At 36.8% G+C, this 27353-nt stretch overlaps 2 protein-coding genes and 1 long non-coding RNA gene across 3 annotated transcripts in view; 1 reads left to right on the forward strand and 2 right to left on the reverse strand.

Annotated features, from left to right (window-relative positions):
* The window catches only part of LOC311081665 (uncharacterized protein), a gene marked incomplete at its 3' end in the record, with an annotated part of 465213 nt that overhangs the window by 182598 nt on the left and 255262 nt on the right, over positions 1–27353 (forward strand). The window lies entirely within an intron of this gene.
* LOC311085890 (uncharacterized protein) lies at positions 3802–26980 on the reverse strand. The gene is made up of 3 exons (XM_084118510.1): positions 26661–26980; positions 25305–25474; positions 3802–8255 (listed from the first exon to the last, which is right to left on the reverse strand). Exon 3 carries the CDS (start codon positions 8248–8250, stop codon positions 7000–7002), a length of 1251 nt encoding a protein of 416 aa, XP_083974636.1. The 5' UTR covers positions 8251–8255; positions 25305–25474; positions 26661–26980; the 3' UTR covers positions 3802–6999.
* Positions 12479–16303, reverse strand: LOC311080392. The gene is made up of 4 exons (XR_014605575.1): positions 15809–16303; positions 14743–14823; positions 14493–14642; positions 12479–12825 (listed from the first exon to the last, which is right to left on the reverse strand). It is a non-coding gene; the product is annotated as an uncharacterized lncRNA (long non-coding RNA).

The raw sequence follows: 27353 nt of genomic DNA on the forward strand, positions 1-27353 counted from the left end.
CTTATTTTATTTTCCAAAAATATTAATGTGACAGGGTTGAGAATACTGTGATGGGGTTGAATACTGTTACAGGGTTGAAAGGACACATTGGCCTACTTTTAATTTATATTTGTTTAATATGAAAATCCCTCTTTGAGACTCAAACAAAACACTTTTTTATTTTAGGCAACCATGTAATAAAGACATAGTCATATTTAGTTCGTTCATCTTTACTTTATTATCGGAACTGTAGTGAAAATTTAAACAAAGAACACTACTAAAATGGGCACAATAGGTAAATTCACTAGTGTCTAAAACATTCCTCAGTGCTGTAACATAAAACAAAACTGCAGCAGATAAAAGTTCATAATAACATGAAACAAAACTGCAGCAGATAAAAGTTCATAATAACATAAAACAAAACTGCAGCAGATAAAAGTTCATAATAACATAAAACAAAACTGCAGCAGATAAAAGTTCATAACATAAGTAACAATCAGTGGGTCATTACAAGAGAAAATGCCATGTTAACTAACCTAACCCTACCCTAACCCTACCCTAACCCTACCCCTACCCTAACCCTACGTTAACCCTAACCCTACCCTAACCCTACATTAACACAAAAACTCAACATAAACAGGCCTCTTGCACGCACTCAACAATTCCAACATATTTAAATAGTTACTTTATGAACATTTGCATAAAATACCTGAACAAATGTAAAGAAAAAAAGATCTAATTAATATTTATTCATAGAGGCACCAACAGTGCTGAGCTACCAAGTGTGTGTGTGTGTGTGTGTGTGTGTGTGTGTGTGTGTGTGTGTGTGTGTGTGTGTGTGTGTGTGTGTGTGTGTGTTTAGGCACTTTATTCAGGCTTTTATCTTGAGAGTCTGGCCCAAACCTCCTTCAGAACCTCTACATGGCGAGATGTCACATGTTGTGGAGCTGGAATCATCTCAATGACTTCATCAAATTGGTACCAGTGGATGTCATCACGAGAAGGCCAAAAAAATCTGTTTGCTCCAACACGATGCATACACTTGACCTGAACACTTCCCACTAAGCAAAATGATGTCCAAAACACGTCTTTTCAACGTCTTTGTCACAAAAGTCGGACGTTGAAATGACGTCCACTGAGGAGCCAGAATGAAAGTTTTTATGACGTCTTTTTTTGACGTGTTCTGCACGTCTGATATAGACGTTCGTCGAACCTTCGTACAAGCTTAAAACTAGTTCAGATGTGGCCATTGTGGACATATTTTCAGCATCATTTATGGTCTCATTTATACATAATTACTTTGACTATTGCTGTCAGATGATCTTAGTGAGAATTAACAGAGGTTTAGATGTTGATATTTGTTTAATTTGAAGTGTCACCATTGTGGTGATCAGTGTTTGCTTTAGTTGGGCTCTTGGTCCCCGTTCCTTTTACTTTAACTTTTATTTGACTGCTTTAACTGTGTGTTTGTAAAGCACAATTGTTGTGGCAGAGAAAGCCAATAATAAATAAGATCAGCTGTTTTCAGCTTATTGATGATCATGAAATCATTACAAAACAAGCATCTAATGTTGTCAGATGCTTTGGCATTCATAACCACCAACCTTGTGGGACTGCAATATTGGTGCCTAAAGCATTAAAATGATCACTTATTTGAAGGTGTATAAAAAGCATGTGCACATGATGTTTTGAGCAAATGTATCATATAGTCACACACAGACATCAAGATTTTGCATATGATTCACAACAGTGGTGACAAAAAAAAACAAAAACAAAAAAACCTACATGCTGCAATGCATGATGGGTAGCTTTCATAGTACAAAACTCATCCTTAATTCCCAAGCTTTTTTGTTTTGATTGTCACCGTTGTTGTGATTCATATCCAAAATCTTGATGTCTATGTATGACTAGATGTTACATTTGCTCAAAAACATCATGTGCACATGCTTTTTTTTATACACCTTCAAATAAGTGATCATTTTAATGCTTTAGGCACCAATATTGCAGTCCCACAAGGTTGGTGGTTATGAATGCCAAAGCATCTGACAACATTAGATGCTTGTTTTGTAATGATTTCATGATCATCAATAAGCTGAAAACAGCTGATCTTACTTATTATTGGCTTTCTCTGCCACAACAAATGTGCTTTACAAACACACAGTTAAAGCAGTAAAATAAAAGTTAAAGTAAAAACAAAGGGGACCAAGAGCCCAACTAAAGCAAACACTGATCACCACAATGGTGACACTTCAAATTAAACAAATATCAACATCTAAACCTCTGTTAATTCTCACTAAGATCATCTGACAGCAATAGTCAAAGTAATTATGTCTAAATGAGACCATAAATGATGCTGAAAATATGTCCACAATGGCCACATCTGAACTAGTTTTAAGCTTGTACGAAGGTTCGATGAACGTCTATATCAGACGTGCAGAACACGTCAAAAAAAGACGTCATAAAAACTTTCATTCCGGCTCCTCAGTGGACGTCATTTCAACGTCCGACTTTTGTGACAAAGACGTTGAAAAGACGTGTTTTGGACATCATTTTGCTTAGTGGGAATATCCTACTGGCATTATGCACAACAGGTGCACTTAAATTTAGTGTTGTTTTGAAATGTCATCTTAATGACAACATGCACAAAAGGGTACTTTTTTATTTGTTTTAAATTATTGTAGTGGCATTATGTACAAGAAGTGCACTTTAATTTTGTGTTTTGAAATGCCATGTGAGTTACAGCATGCACAAGCGTGCCCTAATGTCTTGTTTTGAAATGTTGTCTCTGATAATTTTGCACAAAAACATGCACTTTCTGTTGACAATTTTATGTTTGTGCCACTCAATGTTTAATAAATACAATTGTGTTAACTTTGACTTAGTTGTGATATCCCCTTTTTTGCATGAAAGTTAAAAATTAGCATATATTAATGCAGTATGAACAAGAATATTTTAATGTAGACATATAGAATCATCATACTGGTGTGATTGTATGCATCAAAGTTTTAATTCAAGGCTAAGGCAAAATATCGAGATATATATCGCGTATCGTGACATGGCCTAAAAATATCGCGGTATTTATAAAAGGCCATATCGCCCAGCCCTAATTTGCGCGCATGATATCAGGAAGCAAGCAACATAATACACACACATGACGTCAGGAGGGTCACGGCAGTGAGTAAATCGAGTTACTTCTCCCACTACTAAAATTCAATAACTGTCACAGCCTTATTGCTGCCTGGTGTTGAATTGTTTTTCAAATACGTCAGCACGCATGAAAGACACATGATAGAGACACATGGTATAATTTGGTCAGTCATCACAATCATCTAGTAGGCAGTCATTACTGTAGGCAAGGTGAATTTATTTATATAGCACACTTCCTGCACTATTGCATTTCCTTTCTGTGTTAAGCACTTTGTATTGCTATAATTACAAAATAAAAGCAAGGAAAATAAAAACAGTTATAAAGGGAATTAAAAAAGATATATGATAAAAGGAATTAAAGGAGTAACAAGATGATGTATAGATAAACTTCTCATCTGGCAAAACACTGGTGTATTATATTTTTCAAAACTCTCAGTTTTACTCTGAGATTTTCCCATGGTGATTACACTGTAGTTTTAACATTTCACAAAGACATAAAAGATCACAATCTCGATGATTCAATTGAAAAGTAGTTTGTCTTCAAGATCACAATATAAAATCGTCTGAATGCCCACCCCTACAATCTGTCCTGCCACTTATCAGTGGGTGTTAGGAAACTGTAGATTTAAAAATCATGGTTTCCCCTTTATGGTTGAATCACGGAAGCTACACCAGTTACCTTTGCCAAGAGATTCAATTTATTATGTATCATGTGTCAGACAGAGAGAAACAAGCACATAAGAATAAGGCTACACGAGAGGTCTTCATTCCAGATTTCTCCGTTCCCCATTCTTAATCTTCTCATCCCATCATGCTAGATGTAAATGGTTTCTCTGGCTTTATGTTTCTAAGTATCTCATGTTTCTCATATGCCTCTCTCTCATATGCCTCTGTTTCTCATTCCATATGGCTTTGTTTCTCATGGCTTTGTTTCTCTGAGGTGGTACAGTAAGATAGAGCTTATTTACATTAGAGCAGCTTCCTTTTAAGGTATCAAACACATATAGCTTATGTTTTAAAAATGGAACGTATATGTCATACGAACATATGGCACAGTTCACTTCCATATTAAGAAACTTATCTCTGTTGTTTACATCTGCATCAGTTACAACACATGTTACATTGTACACACCCTCTACAAAATATAGCTCATCCACCTGTCTCATGTGACATGATCTTCACATGGTTCCATTCTATCTATAGTAGGGTGACCATACGTCCTGTTTTACCCGGACATATCTGGCCAGGATTTCGAGATCGCCCAAAATGCTCGGGATTCGTCTTTTGCTTTCTACAGTCACCATTCATTATGTTTACATTATTACGTTATTTGACACTGACACGTACGTGCCAGCTTTGCAGGTCATGCATTCTGATTCACACGGATCCCGATCGAGACGAAAACACAGGAATTTTCTTAGCAATGCTTACACGCACATCAACCGATCACTTGTTTAGCGTTCATGTAAACACTACATTCAGATTAACCAATCGGAATTAATTCAGTACTACTGAATCAAAAGGTGTACATGTAAACAAAATGAATGGCGACGAGAAAGCAAAAGCCGAATCGCGGATATTTTGGGCGATCTCGAAATCCCGGCCGGACATGACCTGGAATATGGTCACCCTAATCTATAGTCTCCTCATGCACTGAACACAGACACAACTCTGGCTTGACAAAATACATTATGAAATTATGAATAAAGAAAACTAATACAAATACATAACATTAAACAGTAAATTTTTAGTCTTCAGAAACTAACTGGTTTCTACACTGTGGATCTTCATGTGTATCTTCAGATGACTTTTAAAAGAGAAACTCTTTCCACACTGATCACACGTGTGCAGCTTCTCTCTGCTGTGGATCCTCTCATGCGTTTTCAGTTCTGATGACCAAATGTGAACCCCAGTCAACACGTTGATCTCACAGTGATCTCTCCATATGACCACAATGTGAGTTCACAGTGAGCTAAAAGTGTAACCGCACTGTGCACTCACTGTGTGCTCATATTATGGACACAATTAGTAGTAAATCACCATCACCTGCTTTCAGATGAAGCGGCATTTAGGGCTGAGGAGATAATTAAGTGATTAATTTAGTGATGATTGAGCATTATTGAAGACACCTGATGTTAACAAGCAGAATCACTGAAGAAGAAAATCACAAATTGTAAGTTACCATTAAGGTGATGGGTGTTTGCTTTAGTTGGGCTCTAGACCATTATATGTTTACTTTAATATTTACTGTTGTTTGTTTGCTGTTATTGATTTATAACAGTTAAATGAACAAAGTAAAATGTTATCTTATAGTGTTGGTTATGTTTTGACAATCATGCTGTGATCTGAAAAAGTAAACTTATTGAGATAGTTTGGATTAAACTGTTAGCTGCAGTTTAGTGATTCTTCAGCCTATGATTATCAATACTTTACTTATAATTCAAAATATTTAATAAACATTGTTCTGATCAAAAGACATTCAGATAAATTCATTTAAAACACAGACATCAATAATCAGCCTGTGAATCTCAACAATGGTGACAATAATAAAGCATGTTGCAGTGGCTGCCACCAATCACAACTCATTAATGGCTCCCATCATGCACTGCGGTATGAATAAATTATGATCTGAATTGTCAATTTACTTTTCCTAATTGAATATTCTGCTCCTCACCATTGTTGAGATGCATAGACTGAATCTTGACATCTGTGTGTGCCTAAAAGAATGATTTTTTTTAACAACTTTTAAGAAATCCTTTATATTATATCAAATATTCTGGGCATTTATGCAGATTCACTAACCAACAACATAAATCGAAGACAGAAAGAAGGATTTTAATGAGTTCAGTGATCAAGTTCAAATTATGATTGTCATAACATAATCAACATCATCAGATCACTTTTTTCTTTGTTCAACTGGTGATTATAATTCAGAAACAACAGCCAAACAAAATCTAAAGTTAATAATATATGGGTCAAGAGTCCAACTAAAGCAACCATTGATCGTCATAACGGTAACTTACAATTTGTGATTTTCTCCTTCAGTGATTCTGCTTGTTAACATCAGGTGTCTTCAATAATGCTCAATCATCACAAAATTAATCACTTAATTATATCTCATTAACTTAAACACTCTTGAGTGTGGACTCATACACTCCCAGGAGTGTTAATTTAACACTGGAGTTTTTGCTGTGTACAAAGAGCCGTAGTTAACTGACAAGCTGAGCCATACCGCATTAATTATCGCTGGCGATACGCCCGCGATATGGCTCAGCTTGTCAGTTAACTACGGCTCTTTGTAGTAAATGCCGCTCCATCTGAAAGCAGGTGATGGCGATTTACTACTAATCAAGGAACCGGCTTTACTGACTAGATGCGCATAACAATATCGCGATTTAAATCGACCAGTCCTAGTCAAGACCAAAGAGCCCGACTACAGCAAACACTGACCTCTACAATGGTGACCAAACCAAACTCTTCAAACAAACTTCAACATGTAAACCTCTTAAACATAATTTCTAAACATCGAAATTTCCCGCTATAACTGTCTAAGAATGTTAGGGGGGATAATGTTCTATCAATGTCATCACTAAACATGTTTGAAATGTTTATAGAGAGTGTTATCCTACCTTTTAGCAGAACATTCTGGTTACAAAAATAAAATTAGCTACAGAAAATATTAAAAATTAAAAATAGAAAAACATAACATAATGCTCTCAAAACATTCATAGAACAATAACATTTCTAGCTGGGATGAGCTCATATTGTGGTCATAGTTTGAGCACACAGTGAGAGCGCTGTGAGGTTACACATTTAGAACACTGTGAACTCAGATTGCTGGCGTTGTGACCACATGGTGACATCACTGTGAGATCATAGTGTTGACTGGGAACACTTGTAAGGTTTATCTCCAGTGTGAATTCTCTGGTGTTTTTTTAAACTTGATGATGTAATAAAAGTCTTCTCACACTCAAAGCACATGTACTCTCTCACACCAGTGTGAATTTTCTGATGTGTTTGTAAAGTTTGCAGCAGTGAAAAACTCTTTCCACATTCAGAACATGAATGTGGCTTCTCCTTCGTATGAACTCTCAGGTGTTTCTTCAGGTTTGATGACACAATAAATGTTTTGCCGCAATGATCACATGAGAACGGCTTCTCTCCGGTGTGGATCCTCATGTGAGCACTAAGATGTTGTCTCCAAGCGAATCTCTTTTCACACTGATCACACATGAACGGCTTCTCTCCAGTATGAATTCTCATGTGAAGCTCAAGCCCTGATTTTTGTGTGAAACTATTCCCACACTGATCACATGTGAACGGTCTCTCTCCAGTGTGAATTCTCATGTGAAGCTTAAGATTTTGTTTGTGGGAGAATCTCTTTTCACACTGATCACACACGAAAGCCTTTTCTCCGGTGTGGATTCTCATGTGACTCTTAAGGTATCCTGAATCCCTGAAACTCTTCCCACATTTATCGCATGTGAATGGCTTCTCTCCGGTGTGGATCATCATGTGACTCTTAAGGTTTGCTGATTCCGTGAAACTCTTCCCACATTGATCACATTCGTACGGCTTCTCTCCAGTGTGGATTTTCATGTGTCTTTTAAGTTTATCAGAATACATGAAGCTCTTCTCACACTGATCACACGTGAACGGTCTCACTCCAGTGTGAACTCTCAGGTGATGATCAAGACTGCGTTTGTTTGAGAATCTCATTTCACACTGATCACACATAAACGGCTTTTCTCCAGTGTGGATCATCATGTGACTCTTAAGGTGTGATGAATTTGTGTAACTCTTCCCACATAAATCGCATGCGTACGGCTTCTCTCCAGTGTGGATCCTCATGTGAACCTTAAGGTGTATTTTTTGTGTGAAACTCTTCCCGCACTGATTGCAGGTAAATGGCTTCTCTTCAGTGTGAACTCTCATGTGAACATCAAGTCTTGATGACTTTGTGAAACTCTTTCCACACTGAGTGCAGGTGAAAGATTTCTTGGCCCTTTTTTTTTTTTTAAATGTATTTTTAGTCTTTGAGCGACTCAAGGGTTTTTCTCCAGGTTTGACATGATGTTCCTCCTTCACTTCACTCAGTTCTTCACTCTCCTCCTTCACTTCCATCAGGTCTGAAATGAAAGAAAAAAAAAGATTAATTTAATTTTCAGTCCATCAAAACAATTCAAATGGAGGAATATGAAGTGAAAGGACATAAAAGTGAGCTCTGATGTAATGGACAACTGCTATAAAATACTACAATCCTTTTGATCAAATAAGATATTGATCAGTATGTAGGAGCCATGTTTGTCCACTAGGTGTTGCTGTGGCTGTGTATAATTAGAGCACCTGAGCAACAAGTATGTGCATTGGTAATTGGGAAGTGCACAGTATTTTGACCGCATGGTAGAGTAGCTCGCAAGGTGGATTTTAGTTTGTGCTTTAGGATCCGTTTACACGATGGGAAAACGCAGATATTTCCCTGCGTTTTGGCCTGTCATTTACACGAAAACGCCGTTTTTTATCCCAGAAAACGATTATTTCTAAAAACTCCGGCCAAAGTGGAGATTTCTGAAAACGCCGGTTATGTGTTGCCGTGTCAACTGGGAGAAACGGGGTTTTAGGATCTCAAACGTCAAAAAAAAAAACAAATAAATAAATTAAAAAAAAAACAAAGGTTCTCAAACGTCACATTATGCGCCAGAAAATGCTTACGTCATGTGAGCGCCCTATGTTTAGAGTTTGTTTGGCTACTATTTGATCATGGATGCTGTTAAAGTGATACTCATTTTTACTTTTGTGCAAACGCTTTTGGCTTGTTTGCATTTGCTTCGCTGTCTGTCCAGACGAACGAACCTCGCGCCATGTCTGTTGTTTTGAAAGGAACAGGAAGTCGCTCGTGCTATTCGTTGTTGTCGATTTTGAGGATTCTGATTGGCTTGCATGGCTTTATCCTTCTCCCTACACTGCCGCCCATTGTATTTATGCGGGTTGATGTAAACGCCAATTTTTTTGAAAACGATGTTGTGTGCACGATGTTATTTTTGAAAACGGAGGGGGAGAAATATTCGTTTCTCTAAATACCCGGCTATGTGTAAATGTGGCCTTAGTTATGGCTTTGTGTGTACGTGTGACCAAGGAAAGGCCACAAGAAGTTTTAAGATCATGTTTAATGGAGCACAAGCAATAAAGACAGACATTTGTTTGTATCTCCATCCATCTGCATGGACTCTGTTTGTATGCGTTCTAAACTTGCTAACTCCTATTGTCAACGGCAACGGCATTGGAAAGCCATTACATAAAACAAAAAAAAACTGTGCTTCACTGGATAAAGGAGATCATATGAAGTAAAAGTCAACATGTTTGTTTCAACGGACATAGGGAGGCTGTTTGGATAAAGTCTTTGTGTCGCTGCACGTAAGGATCGTCTCATCAAGACACCTGTCTGGATTCAAGCTTTGGATTTGACTCAGTGGATTCGTTTTGGATTATATTTTTCCCCGTTGCTGGTTTCATCGTTGGATTTACGCTGCACGCTCATCTAGATGTTAAAGGGCCTATCGACTGGACTGTAAGTAGCCTACATTGTTGCAGCATTAACATGGCCATGTGATATTGTGTGCACACAATTGTGTAATTCCAATGCACTGGTTGCCAAAGACCTACGAACATTGTCTGTGTGTTTGAATTGTATGTTGGCTCACAATTGTTTGCAAAATGGAAAATGAAAGATCTAAAGCAGGGGTGTCAAACTCAGTTCCTGGAGGGCCACAACCCTGCAGAGTTTAGCTCCAACCCTAATTAAACACACCTGATCCAGCTAATCAAGGTCTTCAGGATTACTAGAAACTTCCAGGCAGGTGTTTTTGGTGCTGGTTGGAGCTAAACTCTGCAGGACAGTGGCCCTCCAGGAACTGAGTTTGACACCCCTGATCTAAAGGGTTTAATGAGTCAAATCAAAACCTGTCTAATGTTGAAAACGAGTCTGAAAGAGTGAAAAGACCTGTTAATTTAAGGCTCAGAAACTAATAGAGTTAATTGACAGGTTAATCCATGAAGACAAAGAATATGAACCTGAGGTACGCTTGGCTTTAGAAGATTTTAAGAGGTTATGTTATAACGGTGTAGGGCTGGGCGATTTAAATCGCGATATTGTTATGCGCATCTCATCAGTAAAGCCGGTTCCTTGATTAGTAGTAAATCACCATCACCTGCTTTCAGATGGAGCGGCATTTACTACAAAGAGCCGTAGTTAACTGACAAGCTGAGCCATATCGCATTAATATCGCGGACGTATTGCCAGCGATATTTAATGCGATATGGCTCAGCTTGTCAGTTAACTACGGCTCTTTGTACACAGCAAAAAACTCCAGTGTTAAATTAACACTCCTGGGAGTGTATGAGTCCACACTCAAGAGTGTTTAAGTTAATGAGATAATTAAGTGATTAATTTAGTGATGATTGAACATTACTGAAGACACCTGATGTTAACAAGCAGAATCACTGAAGGAGAAAATCTCAAATTGTAAGCCACCGTTATGACGATCAATGGTTGCTTTAATTGGACTCTTGACCCATATATTATTAATGAATCTGCATAAATGGCCAGAATTTTTGATATAATATAAAGGATTTCTTAAAAGTTGTTTAAAAAAAAAAAAATCATTCTTTTAGGCACACACAGACGTCAAGATTCAGTCTATGCATCTCAACAATGGTGAGGAGCAGAATATTAAATTAGGAAAAGTAAATAACATAGAGACAATTCAGATCATAATTTATTCATACCGCAATGCATGATGGGAGCCATTAATGAGTTGTGATTGGTGGCAGCCACTGCAACATGCTTTATTATTGTCACCATTGTTGAGATTCACAGGCTGATTATTGATGTCTGTGTTTTAAAGGAATTTATCTGAATGTCTTTTGATCAGAACAATGTTTATTAAACATTTTGAATTATAAGTAAAGTACTGATAATCATAGGCTGAAGAATCACAAAACTGCCCAGACAGCAAGCCAACATTGAATAAACATTGTTTTTCCATCTGAATCATCATTATGGTTGATGTTGAAATTTCAATGCAAAATAAATGTTGAATCACCATTACCATATCGATGAAAACCTGATGTTATTAATGTTGACGGCAACAATATTGGAACAACATTGATCTATAGTTATCTTTATGATTGTTTAAGCATTGATATTTGGTTTACCGGGCGATCGCTGAATGTGTTGAAAAGTCATTGATTTATAGTTGACCGGGAAACGACGCTGTTGTTGAAGAGTCATCGGCATATAGTTGACCGGGAAATATGATTGAAAATGCATCGATATATAGTTGACCGGGAAATATGTTTGAAAATCCATCGATTTTTGGTTGACTGGGAGATCGACACCAACGTACTGCACCGGACACAGCTCATTTCTGGACCTTGGCACAAGCGTACGGTAAGCTTGCTTAATGTTCGATATGAATGAATTGTACCAAATCAAATACTGTTAGGTTGATCGTTAAAATGATGGTTAATGTAATAACCGACGCAGTGCTGCAGTCACTGAAATAGATTTTTGTTTTTACCAATGTGTCCAAATCTGCCAAAAAAAAGTAGGCTACTTTGTGGTTCTCTTCTAGGTTATAAAGTTAGCAAAACCTCATTGGTCCAGTCTATTTTTGTGACAGCTGGCTCAAAATACATGTCTGTACACTGTTAGACAGTTCTTGTAATTTTACAGGAAATTCCTGGCTAATAGTTGCCGTAAATTTACTGTAAACAGTATACAGGACTGTTATTGTAATACTTAATACAACATCCCTACTGTAATTAATTACAATAATCATGTAAATTTACTGGTATTTGCCAGGAATTTCCTGTAATTTCACAGGATAGAATACTGTAAATATTACAGCAAAATGTTATATTTACGGCAACTCAGTAGCCAGGAATTTCCTGTAATTTCACAGGACAAATCAATATACTGTAAAACATTACAAGTATAAATATTACAAGTAAAAAGCTGTCATTTTCCGTATTGGCCAATTAAAAACACAACAATGGTATATTTTCTTTTTTTTTAATTAACAAACTGTGCAAAAATACATATTACAAAAGTATCCACTTTATCACACATAAAACAAAATTTTACTTTTAAAGAGATACTCCACTTTTTTTGAAAATAGGCTCATTTTACAACTCCCCCAGAGTTAAACAGTTGAGTTTTACCGTTTTCGAATCCATTCAGCCGATCTCCGGGTCTTTAGAAGAATGTCAGAGTTTTTGGTCCCATTGACTTCCATAGTATATATTTTTTCCTACTATGGAAGTCAATGGGACCAAAAACTGTCTGGTTACTGACATTCTTCTAAAGACCCGGAGATCGGCTGAATGGATTCGAAAACGGTAAAACTCAACTGTTTAACTCTGGGGGAGTTGTAAAATGAGCCTATTTCCAAAAAAAGTGGAGTATCCCTTTAATGAAGAAGCTCACTTCCAGACATCCAGGCAGCCAATCATCAGGGGGAACATGATGATATGGAACAAAGGTGTCCAGCCAGACTTGAACTGCATAGGGGAAGTTGTTCATGTTACTATCCCATCAACTCAAAGTCCAGTTTTCTTAGGAGGGTGCAAACAGGTGCGTTGAGCCTGTGTCTCTTCTCGGCTTTACTGCCCGTCTGGGAGTGGATTCCACAAAAAGCTCTGAAAACCGAGAGAGAGGAAAAAAGTTAAAGTTTTCATATCTGTTAAATAATGACAAATACTGTATAAAAAACATAAGTAACCTACTTGCTCATAAAATAAAATGACTTTGATGTATTTATTTAACATTAACAACTTTAACCATACAATTTAATTTAATGAATTAATGAAAGTTGTAATGTTAAATTGTTGTCCGTCAGTCTCTTCTGTTTACACAAATTATGTCCTGCAGGGGAAAACCAACTCTACTATAGAACAGACACTTAACAGCAATAGCTGGGTCTCCATCCAACTTTTTAATGCACATTTTAACCATTTGAAAAAGAAATCCTGACTGGAAACGGTTAAAATTCACATAAAATATTCTAATGTGAACAAAAACTTCTATGTGGATTGACAAATTTGCATTTTTTGCAATTATATCAGGTGTTTCAAGTTGCCCTGTCAACCTTACGTTTTGATCCCACAGCTGTTCACGACTCCTAGGTGCGTGACCATTTATAATTCGCATAACAGAGTTGATTGAAATGCTCTCCAATTAGAGGGTTTTTTTGCCAAATTTTTACGAATGCGTTTAAAAGTTATGTTTTAATTGGATGGAAACCTATCTATTGACATCATTGCATAGAATATATCATAGAACCTAACAATACTGGTAATAAGGTAATAATTCATGGGACGTTACATATGAGAATGATGGATTCACTTTACAGTAAGAATTATCATGAATTCATGTATAAATTCATGCATGAATTATGCATTCATATCTCATGAATCATCAGGAACTAACACGAGTTCAACGTTTTTCATTCATGACTTCATGAGTGAACAACACCTTAATTAAAACATTAACTAAGATGGGTAAATCATCATGAATTATGATTTATTACGCATGATCATGATGTTTTCTTTGTTCACAGTTATACCACTGTTCATCAGTGTTTCTAAGGACCAGTAACCACTTTAGTTGAGGGGCCACACACATGAAGTCATTGATAGATAATGCTTAGTTAATGATGACTACTGTATTTGAATGTCAACAGTTCATGTCTTCTTCAAAGCCTGCAGGTGATGATGATGATGATGATGTTTATTTCAAACCTGCATTCTAATTTTCTCACAATCAACATAACAGGCAACATAGCAGACAAATTATACAAGTGCATGGTTTGAAAAGGAGGTGGACGAAGCAAACGCTTGTGGTAGTTGGACAGACCCCAAAATAGACCAATCACAGCTCAGAGCACACAGATTCTGTTGACATTCAAATACAGTAGTCATCATTAACTAAGCATCATCTATCAATGACTTCATGTGTGTGGCCCCTCAACTAAAGTGGTGACTGGTCCTTAGAAACACTGATGAACAATGTGCTAATGGTCGCATATGTGAACAAAGAAAAGCATCACGATCATGCGTAATAAATCATAATTCATGATGATGTACTTATCTTAGTTAATTTTTTTATTAAGGTGTTGTTCACTCATGAAGTCATGAATGAAAAACGTTGAACTTGTGTTATTTCCTGATGATTCATGAGATATTAATGCATGAATGAATGCGTAATTCATGCATGAATTTATACATGAATTCATGATAATTAATGTACCCATACTGTAAAGTGTTACCTCATTTTCTTTATTAGTGTGTAAACAGTTTAAACATACCTTTGTATAAAGTGCCTGAGGCGTCTTTAGGATACTGCATGTTGAACACATAGTAAGCAGCGAAGGTTTCAGCCACTCCATTCAAAAGACTGTTTTGGGCCCCATCACAACTGTTCCTTCTATGAACACTTGTTGCGATTAGTGTCTCTCCTGAAATGCATTAACACAATATGATAATAAAAGGTGAGTAAATCATGGGGTAATTTTCATTTAAAAGTGAACTACTCTATAAAATAAGGGAAGAATTTACCTTGCACAATTAAGCAAGGTGTGCTGGATAGGTCTCTCTCTCTCTCTCTCTGGATATCAGCAGCTGTGGCAGAGGGCTAGGCTAGGGAATAAAAAACGTAAACATTACCAAATGTATTACCAATTACACAAATGCCAAATTAAAAATCTATTATTATTTTAGTCCATATAGTCTGCCAGGCAGCCACATGTAATTTGAGACAAACAAAATGGTTAACTTAATTTTAATACTACTGATAATTTGCTGCCTTTTCTGAAGACAAAGAGAGCATTGAAAGCTTTTCAACAGAACCCAGGCTCCGGAAAAAAAAATATTTTATGACGATGCTGGTTGGATTTAGTTGCGCACGCGCAGTTTATTTTAGATACAGACAGTTACATGACTGCTCTTCCAACCTGGTTTGCCAAGCACAAAGTAATGTTATAACATATGAGCATACCAGATGCTATATTCAGCTTATCTCACAGTTATAGCTGACTCACATAATTAAAGATACCACCATTGTCGTTTAATTAAAGCCCATATTTCAACTAAAATGTGCTTGTGTTTATTCAGTGGCCGTAAAATCTAACGTTACAAACTTCGTTTATGCTAGTGTGCAAACCACGGCTTCAAGACCCCCGATTACAAGACAGCAAAGCCCTAATAATGTTACGACAGCCTGTCCAGTAGCACGTGTAATCAATGCAATAATAACCTGAGCTAACTGATCGGGCTAACGTTAATGCTTATTATTAACAGTCTGGGCTAACGTTATTTGAGCTATCGTTATTGTGGTGGTTTTCCATTAACGTTAGGCTACGTTACAAGCTCAGCTCTACTCGATTCTACTCACCATGTTTGTTTTTCCATTGAAAATAGTGCCGTGTATCTGCATGTGGTAACGTTACTATTTTCTTTATGGATTGAGTAACTTAAAGAAGACGCCGCTTCACCGCAGTCAGTTCAGGTTTATAACGTCGTTACCCGGGAGTGAGCGGGGCGAGTTGAGCTAACGTTATATCTAACATTACTCTAGCTAATGTTACTGAAATATACCAAGCGAAAAATTGTGAATATCTCGTACCTTGTAGCTGCATGTGGTAACTTTTTTCCGTATGGGTTGAGTAAGAAGACGCCACTTCACCGCGGTCAGTTCATGGTGTTGTTTTACCGGGAGTGAGCGAGTCGAGTCGGGGCGAACGTCACAGAAGCTAATGTCACTGAAATATACCAAACGAAACAATCACCACTCATATGACCGGTATTAATATATCCATAGACTTATAAAAATAGATGGCATGTTAACGTTTCATACCTGAGATGTGTTCCTTCCAAAAGCTGCTTCTTCCAAAAGTGTTTGATTCTGGTGCCGTTGGCCGCCGCGGTACCGCGCAATTTCAAAATTCAAATCGCAGCAATCCCACAATGCTATGCGGTGGCTGTAAAATAATGCTTCTACAGTGTAGTTACAACAAAATTACAGGACTGTCCATAAATTTCCCATCATGCATTTGTATTTACAATAAAAACATGAATACAATATGTTGTTGTAAATTTTATTGTAAAAATTACATCAATTGCTAACAGTGTACCCATTGCTATAGTGTCGTGAAATCTATTAACACAGCACCGCTATTTCTTCTGACCGCCGGAGAACACCGGCGGAACCAACGCTAGCATAGTGCTCTATCTAGCGCTAGCGCTACCCACAGTGACCGCGGCGGGCCAGAATTACACAAATGACATGGTTTACCTTTACTTTATTCAATGCAGAACTGTCTCGAGTAGGCCTATCTTTAACTGGAAATGCCGATTAGACCATCTCGTCGTAATAGCCTACAAATCCAAATGAATAATCCTCGAGCAGTGCTGCGATATGCGTGCGATACAGTTTTGTAACTCCATTGTGTTTGTTTTCAGAAATGATAACAGTCGTTTTATACTAGTGCTTATGCGATATCACGATTTTTGATGATCTTCTGCACCTTTTCTGAGCGCGGGGAAGCGCGCGCGCCACACGCGCACTGTTATTATACAGCGCCTGACAACCAGGCCTGGCGTCAAGGGGGGACTTAGCCCCACATACTTCATTTAGAAACAATTAAAATGCCTCGTTAATTTTAAAGACATAGCCTTATTATTAGCCTGTTTTTGGGGGTGAGATTTATGCATATTCCTCCATGCACCCAGTATTTAAGCAAAAATTAATGTGCAATTTAGATTTAGTCAACCAGAAAAATCTTTTGTCTATGGTAACTCTAATCAATACATTTACTATTTAATTAGTTATAAGTATCCAGTTATTTATATTTAATTTGTTGAGTTAACAATTAGTTCTGATTTAATAAAATAATAAACATGATTTTTTTTAGAGTCACTTGGCCTCATAAATTGTCCTTATGAAAGATGTCACACTGCAAGCTAATCCTTTTTGCCTCCCTTTAATTCGAATACATCCATGAACATATTGGGTAGTTTTGAAAAGTGCTTTGAATGTAGTCCGGCTTATACAGCCTCAACAAAAATGCGTTTCTACCCAGAAATATAAAATGATTTACCTAACTATGAGATGGCAAGATGAGAGAGGGGGTAAAATCTTTGCGTGGCAGGTGGAGCTGCCACTCGACCAGTCAAGGATATATGTTCCATTCAGACATTATAGCACATGTGACAGAAAATTACGTGATGTGATATAGGCATCTTACTTAAATATAGTGAACGGAGTCCATTATTCATGAATAAAAATTGTTCAGTCTTTAGAAAAAACTTTGCAAGCCCAGTTTAAAAGAACATGTTATCATCTGCTTTGTGGCGAAATAATCAGGGCAGTGGATGATTCTGAATTAAATTGCTGTTTACTGACACTGTGATTTACTTTTTGTCCTTTTTTTTTCCAGATCATTAATCCACATCGTTTTTCAAGTAAGTCTCTAGTATATTAAGCCTCATCTGAGAATCTTAAAATATCTGTTTCTGATTCTGCACACCACATGCACTCACATACTTTTACTTGTATTCTAGATGCCTTGACTCAACGTCTTACAAACACCTATGACTTCGCTCAAGCTGTACAGAAGTGGCTGCGCTACGCCCCAGACCGAGCGGGAGGAGCTGGAAGACAGACGCAGCAGGACGTTAAAAGATAAAAAAAAAAAAAAAAAAAATGAAATAATACAATAAAAATGATTGTTTAATTTTTAAAGAATGCGTGGGGTGTCATTTGTGGTAGTCTAGGTTATAGCCTAAAGGTATAGTTTCTATTTTCTATATTTTGCTAGCCCATCCTGGCTGTCGATAAAGCAGGATTATAGCCTAATAATAATGTTTTTAATATTATATTAAAATTTACATACCTTCAGATTAAACCTGTGGTATACTAAAACACCATTGAAGTTTTGTTGATATGCTTGGATTTCAACATTGTTTCAATATCCATTGTAATCGAAATACCATTGAAATTCTGTTGATCTCTAGGTATGATTTAAACGTTGTTTCAATGATAATAGAGGGTGCAACATGATGAAGAATCAACATCAGAGTTCGACGTTGATTCAATGATTTTATCGTTGACAGCGGGATGTTGATTTAACATCGTTTCAATTACTATTTGCTATCTGGGTGCTGCTAACAAGTTAAACCAAACTATCTCAATAAGTTTCCTTTTTCAGATCACAGCATGATTATGTCAAAACATAACCAACACTATAAGATAACATTTCACTTTGATCGGTTAACTGTTATAAATCAATAACAGCAGACAAACAACAGTAAATATTAAAGTAAACATATAATGGTCTAGAGCCCAACTAAAGCAAACACCCATCACCTTAATGGTAACTTACAATTTGTGATTTTCTCCTTCAGTGATTCTGCTTGTTAACATCAGGTGTCTTCAATAATGCTCAATCATCACTCAATTAATCACTTAATTATCTCATCAGCCCTAAATGCCACTCCATCTGAAAGCAAGTGATGGTGATTTACTACTAATCAAGGAACCGGCTTTACTGACGAGATGCGCATAACAATATCGCGATTTAAATCGCCCAGCCCTATAACGGTGGTTATCAGACTGTCACGGTTTGCAGGTTTGTCTGTTCATTCTGTATGTATTGTTCTGATCTGATTGTCTATCAGTAGCCCCGTTTCCATGTAGCATTGTATTCGGATTATAACCAGTTTAAAAGTACAATCAGAATGAAAATGCTCCATGTCAACACCTCAATAGGAATAAAAATGCTCAGACCGATTGAAATTTCAGTCGGATTGAAGGGGGTGGAATAAACCTTTTCATGAACCGATCAAACGAAAGATTACACCATGTAAACGAGCTGATCCGATTACTTTGAGTGTACGTCTTTCTGCGCATGCCTGGTTTCGCGCCAGATAATTCTGTCAGCTAACATAACGCCTTCTGTTTGTGATCCGATGTGGATTCTGATCACCGTATAAGGTAGGAATATTTATACCCGTTGCAAAAAACTATGCGCGCTAACCATTACCATAGTAAACATGGTAAATATGAACGCTTGAAGAAATCAGACAAATCATATAAGTTATACTTAATCCTGTTTTATTTGATCTCTTTATACTGTACTATCCTCTTTTAAATATAACTGTATCGGGGAGAGAGTGCTAAAGCTCCTCAGGTCAAATTTTTGGTGGCATATTTGTAGAAATTTTCATTCTTTCTAAATGTGATGTAAATGTCCTGTAACTAGGCTACCAAATAAACAGAAACAGACGCGACTGAATAATTAGCAACACTGTGCATGAGCGTGAATCCCACGATATCCATCTTTGATCTCATGTCAGTGTCAGATCCACTGCGAGAAGAGAGAACTGTCTGGCCTGCCTGCACTTTTTTCATTCCTCCTCTCACTGCAGCCACTCCTACTCTCGCACACATTTCAGGCAAGGCAAGGCGCATCTCAAACAAGCCTATTATTAGATCCATCGGCTTGACGACAATCCGCAGGAAATTTTTCGTCATCAACCTACGCCTTTGTTATTGTAAGAGATTAGCGACCCCTACATATTGTATCTTTAACACTGAAACTTTGAAATATAAAAAATGTTTATATTTCTTTTAAAAGATTACACTGCATTGTGCAAAATTAGCACAAAGTAATAGTGATGCTGTGGAATCCTTTTCTATTGATACATGTCGCCTCATTTACAGTTGGAGTAATAATGCGAACACGAGTTCAGCCGCCTCTTTAAGGCCCTAATATACTTCAAACGAAATTGAAAAATGAAGTGATGCGATGTAATTTCAAACAAAATCAGGCCGAAACGAAGTTCCTTTGGAGTATATTTTGGGAGCTTACCAAAGCCAACTTTCCAGAAAATGTGACGTAAACGTAAGCATGACGTGACTTTACTGGAGTTCTGTAGAGCCCGTGTAAACAGATCCACATCGCTATGATCAGATGCTTTTCTAATGCTTTATTAAAATGCTTGCTGTTCTCTCAATTTTGTTGTGTGTTTATTTTGTAGCACATATTTACATACATTCATCTAATCGCTCTCAGCAGTCTGGGCGGCGTCAGGTGTTCGATTACAGTGTGCTCTTGTATTTCTATCTTTGCCTTATACCTAAACGAAGAACGGAAAAGTATATCGGGGCCTTTAAGACAGAATCTAAGGTAGATCTAATACAGTTTTTCTCAATTGTTTACACACAAATTCTGGTACTTGAGACACAATGACCACAACATGTAACTCATTTAGGGCTGGGCGATATGGAGCAAAAAATATATCTCGATATATTTTGCTATATCTTGATATACGATATATATCTTTATCTTTACAGGAAAAATAACCCCACAAAAACTACTGCAAAAACAAATATGCCAAATACCACAAAGTCTTTTTTATTGAAGTGCAAAGAGGTAGGCAGTTCACATAGGAACAAGTGCTTCTGCAACATTTTTAAATAATATTTTTTTTTTATTCTTTTTTTATACAATTAAAACTAACATCATCAAGTATGATATATATATATTTTTTTTACTTTAAGCAATTCTGGAGCTATAATTGACTCTAGGAGCATATAAAACAAAACAGCTCCTTGGAAAAAAATGTATGTAATATTGTAGTAGTTATAAATAAAGGTTTATTTTAGTTCAGATTAACATTTGAGGCAATTGTATTCATAATGTCAAAATAAAACCGACGTAATGTTACTTGAAGGCATTATAGCCTACTATTTCTGCCAAACTTCCATGGTTGCAGTAAGTGTTACTACAGTAAATCCATGGTGAATGTTGCTGATCTGTGGACACTGGATAGTTCATTCATGGCACAATGTTTCTCCTGGTTTCCACGTCAGCCCTGTTTGATCCGTTAATAACGGCGAAATGTGAATGTTTCTCCCTAGATCTAGCAGCGATGTTATTACTTCTGTGGCGAATTAAAATGCTTTCTTTACTGGATCTCTAATTAATGCTGTGTAGTAACAGTGTCGCATGATCACGATTGGCTCGCGCTGCTTTGGTCCAAACTGATAAACGGTCCTTCAAGCACACAATAACGAGCAGTTTCGTTCCGCTTGCATTACGTTTGCCATTTGATGTTGGACAATGTTGTGGTCGCGCCGGCGTCTCTTACATTATGAGTGCGCTTGCCACGAGCAACGCGCCTACATTTGAAATAACGACATATTTATAAATATAAACAATATATCGATATACGATATGTCAAAATCCATATCGTGTTTAAAAAATATCGAGATATCGCCCACCCCTAAACTCATTCACCAACCCCCTGAACCAATTCTGCTAAACTACAAGCACAATTCCTGCTTTACACTCAAACTGCAGATTTAAAACACAATTTTTTCAAAAAACTACACACAATTCTCTGCTTTTGGCACAATTTTCATGCAGAACATATCTTGTTTTCACAAGGAACACACTGCCATTCAAATATGCACACTGGCTCATCACATGGGCAAACACCCGTCACAGAGTTTTACAATTAGCAATCAGAGCTTTAGCATAAAAGGGCAACAAGAGAGCTCTTCAATGGAGCAATGGATGCCAACATTGGATTTTCTTTTTTTACTGTAACTGTATACAGTCAATTCTTCTGTTGTTTTGTATGTACAGTAGTGTATGTGCAACTTTGTGTTGGTTGGGAATGGGATGTACACTGTGTACACTGTTTTTGCAGGAAAATTTGACCGTGTATTTGTGTGTTCTGAGTATAAAAACAATATTCTCAAATATTTTACAACACACTTATGTATGTACTGTCTGTAGTAAGTGTAACACTGAACCAAAAGAAGGCCTAAGTCATTATGATGAATAGAGAAGTGTTTTCCATTCATCATAGTGTTTTACATTGAGCACGTCAGTGTTCAACTGGTTCTTATAAATGTCTATTCATATGATGATTTGTGTGTGTCATTTGAAAACAAAATAACATTTTGAGAAGAAATAACGTTGTTTTGAATGTAAAGTTTCATTTTGCAGGAGAATTGAGCGGTTTTGCCCATTATGTGTGTGTTTTTGGATTTGTGGGTAGAGTCCTGAGAACATGAGGCATGCTTTCAGAAAATGTGTGTAAACAATCGAGAAAAACTGTATTATACATCATATTTTCTCCCAAATATTTAGTGATATCATCACAAGAACTTTTGAGGAATATGCAACAAAATTTAGACAATTGTTTTTGTCATATAAATAATAACTGACAGACACTATCATTTCAGCCGCTCTGTGGAGCTCAGCTTCGCGGCTGAGACACGAATAGACTATTAACTTTATAAAATATGCTGCCACACTGCCAATGTCTTTGTTGACATGGTAGAAGAGGACTGACTGACTATGAATTAAACGCTCTCACAGTTAAAATTTCAAATTAAATTTTTTCTCCACTAGGGGTCGCTAACCTCTTTACACAAAGGCGTAGTTTGATGATGCAACACATGCTAAGAATTATGGATGTTGTCGTCAACGTCAAGCCGGCCAATCTAATAATGTTTATGGTTGACTGAATACATCGATGCTTTTATCATGACTGTGATATGAAGCAGTTCGGGATTGCTAAGAGACAGCTATCAGCTCCACACGCGACGCGAGCTCCCGTGGATAAAAAAAAAAGGAATACGGACATTTCTCATTCTACCGAACTACACGCAGAATTACTACTCACAGGTCAGTTTATTAGACAAATTAAACTTGTGAGGTAACGCAGCGCTGTTTCACTTGGTCTAACATTACACTATCACATTAAACTGCATTTGAATGTGTTGAAATGTATGTGTTAGTTTGTCTGTATGAGACTAGCAGTAAACTAGATCAACATTAGAATAACATACAGATCATATGCTAACATTTTATCATTGTTGAACTATATAACATTGATTAGTTTTATGTAAATGTGCTCACCTGTTTAATAAAGTACATACCAGTTAGGAGCGGTCGAAGTCTCGGACGTGGAGCTCTCGTTTATATACTGTCTATGGGAGCTCTCGGCATCTCGAAAACACCGCGCTGATATTGATTCTCGTTTTAGTTCTCCTTTTTTATCCAAAGTCTGCTTGCCATGGTCCGTAATGTTTGAACGAAACAACAACAGTGTGCAAATAGACATTGCGAACTCCACAGTTGTTTGCATCTGTCGCTTTGGTTAATCAGAGGGCTCTGCTCATAGTTCTGGTTACCATGGCAGTACGAGCGGAAACCATAGGCGGAAACCAGGGACAACGCGGATATGACGCCATTGACTGCGACAAACCGGAAATAAAGAAACGTGCCTTGTCTAAAAATTAAATTAAAATTTCTCCTGGTTTGAAAGTTGTTGGAAACAGTCGGGATAATGTACACAACTAAAAAAAATATATAACATAGATATAGTGATTTTTGCTAATTTTAAAGCAAAAACGTTACATATTGTGCCTTTAAATAAATAATATTCAGCAAACCTTCTAGTAGCCTACTTTCTTCAATCTGTCTCTCTTCTCCAGTGGATTGGGCTAATCCAAAAGAAGTGAAAACACGGGGGGTGTTCTGAAGGCAGACTGTTACCTGTGAAACAGGGATGCTCTGAGAACACCCCCATTAGCAATTAGTGCTTTCCACCTGATGAAATTAAAGCGGCAAAACTGATGAAATGAACGCAGCAAAACATCGACCAATCAGAATTTTGGTCGAGCCAGAAAGTATCGACCAAATAATCGACTGGGAGATTACAGCCCTAGTCAGATGTAAGTAAAATATCGGATTTTTTTGTGCTAGTGTAAACACAGTCTTAGTTCTCTTGGCTATCAGCACTAATTAAACAGGGATTTCATGTTGTGCACACTGTAACTCCGTAACTAAGATTTCTCTCTCTTCTGGATTGCAAATAACAAAAATGCACAGACAAATGAATTAATTTTATCGCATGTAGAATCACATAAGATTTTTGTTGGTATGATATTCCTGAAAAGTTATTTTAACTTAATTTTGATTAACAATTCAACATTCTAGGAACACTGATTTGTAACATTTCTTTAATGTGCATATAAAGCTATTTAAAGGTATGATGTTTCTGAAACATCCTTTCAATCATTCAAAAACATGCTGTGAACAAGCACTGAAATGGTAATAAGGAGAAATAAGGACACAAACTACAACTTCCTTCAGACACAGTCTTAAACCCACTGATGAGAAAAGAAGACATTAAATCTGTGAAGATCTCAGCAGAGGAGGATTAAACAACTCCACAAACAGCATTACCAGCTTCACTTATTACTAACCAGACTGACTTTATTTCTTTCAGACGTCTACACAAGTTATTGTGAGAATTAAGAGGTTTAGATGTTAATGATGTATTCACCATTATGGTGATCAGCGTTTGCTTTAGTTGGGCTCTTGACCTTTGACTTTTGTTAAGTTGCTTCTTTTACAGCAATTGCATGTTTTCAGAAAACATTTCAGAACTGATAAAGCAGATCAACATGTCTTTTTTAATGGTCAAACTTCTGCATTATAGTGGAGAAAGAATTCTAGTATGGTAGCATGAAGCAGAAGGCACTGGAAACATCTGTTCCTCATTATGTAAAGGAATGTTTCCTATAGCATGGATCTCTAGGCCAGGATGGGGGAGCAGGGGAATGGTATTCAGTATAGTACATCGACAGCCAAGATAACCCAGAAACTGACCATATATGGACTTATTATTCTATCTATTGTATTCCTATATGATGGAAGGCTTGTATTCTTATTGGCTAACTCTGTGCAACTCCCCTCTATCCTTACATACTGAGACAAAGTGCCAATAAAGTTGAGAAACTTTCTCCCTCAGCGATGGGTCGTTGTTCATTGGGACCGAAAATCTTACAAGTGGTAACTGTTTGTAAAATTTAAAATGAATCAGCTAAAATAATATTTAGTTTGACCTGATGTTGACAATCAAGATGAAAGATTCTCAAGCCTCCCTTTACTGAGCATTTGTTGAAAACAAACAAACAAGAACATTTTGTACCCATTTTTATAGTTGAACTGTTTATCTAAATGTGATGAAGTGCTTGAATGTTTCTAAAATGAATGTTCTTCAGCATCATGCATGAATGAAGAATAAACACCAACCTCTTTGTTCTTCAGGATCTTCAGTGTGTCGAATGTTCCAGCATTTATTGGAGAATTGCTTTGAGAGGAGCTTCACTGACAATGTGACTGATGTGGGAGGAGCTGATATGATGATGTGATAGTTATGGGAGGAGCTTCAGTGATGATGAAATGCAGTAGGAGGAGATGATCTGACAAAATCAAAAAAATATATCAGTTACTAAGTTTCTTTTTATACTAATGGACAACAAAATATAAAAAAATAAAGTCAATTCTTGTAAAAATAAATAATGGAAAGAAAAACAGTTGAAAGCACCAACAAATACCTTAGTCTGTTGACACCAATGAAATGAGCTTTAAGTGGAAATTTACAGGAGATCAGAAGACATTTGCATAATAAATGAGATAAAAAAGGAACTTTAGTCATAAAATAAAGAGTATTTTCAGCAGAGGACTCCAGACTAACATCTGAGAGCAGTAGCACTGGTGCCACTCAGTTCTACAGATGGTGGCGCCAGCAGCTGATTAGATGGCACTGGGGGGAAAACTATCATAAAGTTCATTTAATCATAAAATTACTATTGTTTTGCTTTAATAAGTGCAGTTACTAATACTTGTTTGTTTGTTTGTTTGTTTGTTGATATAGATACAATTAACTTTTATTAACAACAGTGTAAAACCTCACTTTTATAGGAAAAACGTAAATATGTAATTCAGGCACAATTTGAAGAAAAGGCATTGTTTTGCATGAGACTTAATGACTTATTTTTTCCCATATAGGGAGTTGAAATGGCTAATAAGCCAATAAGTGCTCCTCTGCCGCCATCTACTGGTTATAGTGGTAATTGCATGTCCTTTTTTAAAAAAAAAATAAAAGTGCTCGTTTGCACAAAGTGCTAGTTTTTCTCAAATTAAAATACAAAGTGAAATATGTCCTAAATATAAAGTTATGAAACCTAATTTTCCCCTTAACCAAAGTTGATTTGCTCTGGAACAAGTAATAGATTAATAAGATACCAAAGATTGCCCGGTTGATATACCGGTACCGCAAATTAATTATATCTCATGTTTAACCACTATCTGTATAAAACAACAATACAAAAACAATAATGACACTCAGTTAAATAACAACACCATAATTAACACATATAGTTATGCATTCCTTGTAATAAATTTATGTAAATAAAACATGTTACAGGTTTCGTAGTACAGAAACTGACAACGATCAAAAAACCTTAAAAAAAAAATAGCAGCACAAAGCAAGTTGATGCTTTCCTTGTCAAACTGTATATTTACCAGATACATTTATGTAGGCTATAGTAAAATGTGTCTCATTATTAGTTCAATCAATCAATGTAAAGTATAAATACTACCCACAAGCAGAAATACGCTTGACGCCTTGCTTTTTACAACAGCACCTGAGAGTGTCACAGTCCCCTGCACAGTTGCAGCTGACAAACTTCAGAAGGTAGTGCAGTGCAATGGGATCTGTTGTAGGGACTGGTGCATAACCTTGTTCTCCTTGTTTCCATGAAACATACTCAAGGACATCCAGTGATGGACTTTGTAGCAGTAGCCGATCTCTGGTCTGGAGATATGCCCGCAGAGAGTGCTGTGCTGGAGCTCCCGTAGTTGGAGGCAGTTTCTCAGGTTTGATGCTCCCGGCTACGTATGGCCCGTTTGCTGAAGATATCAAATCTTAAAGGAGTAGTTCACTTTTAAAATGAAAATTCTGTCATCATATACTCACCCTCATGTTGTTTCAAACCTGTATGAATTTCTTTCTTCAGCTGAACAGAAAGGAAGATATTTAGAAGATTATCAGTAACCAGACAGTTGTTGGGTCCCATTGACTTCCAAAATTCTATATTGTGACCCTGATAAAAGAGTTGGATTAGTTATATCGACTTAAGTTCTTTAAGAAAACTGCGCCGAGTTGATTGACTTGTTAATTGAAGAGGAAAAGAAAAGTTTATTTTGTTTTAAAAAATGTTTTTCTATCAGTTTTATTTTCTGGTCACTCTGTATTGTTTCTTGTGTTACCGAGCACATGCTGTGTATAATAGATGC

The sequence above is a fragment of the Abramis brama genome (assembly GCF_963993115.1).
Source record: "Abramis brama genome assembly, chromosome: 1".
In the NCBI taxonomy this organism is placed as follows: domain Eukaryota; kingdom Metazoa; phylum Chordata; class Actinopteri; order Cypriniformes; family Leuciscidae; genus Abramis; species Abramis brama.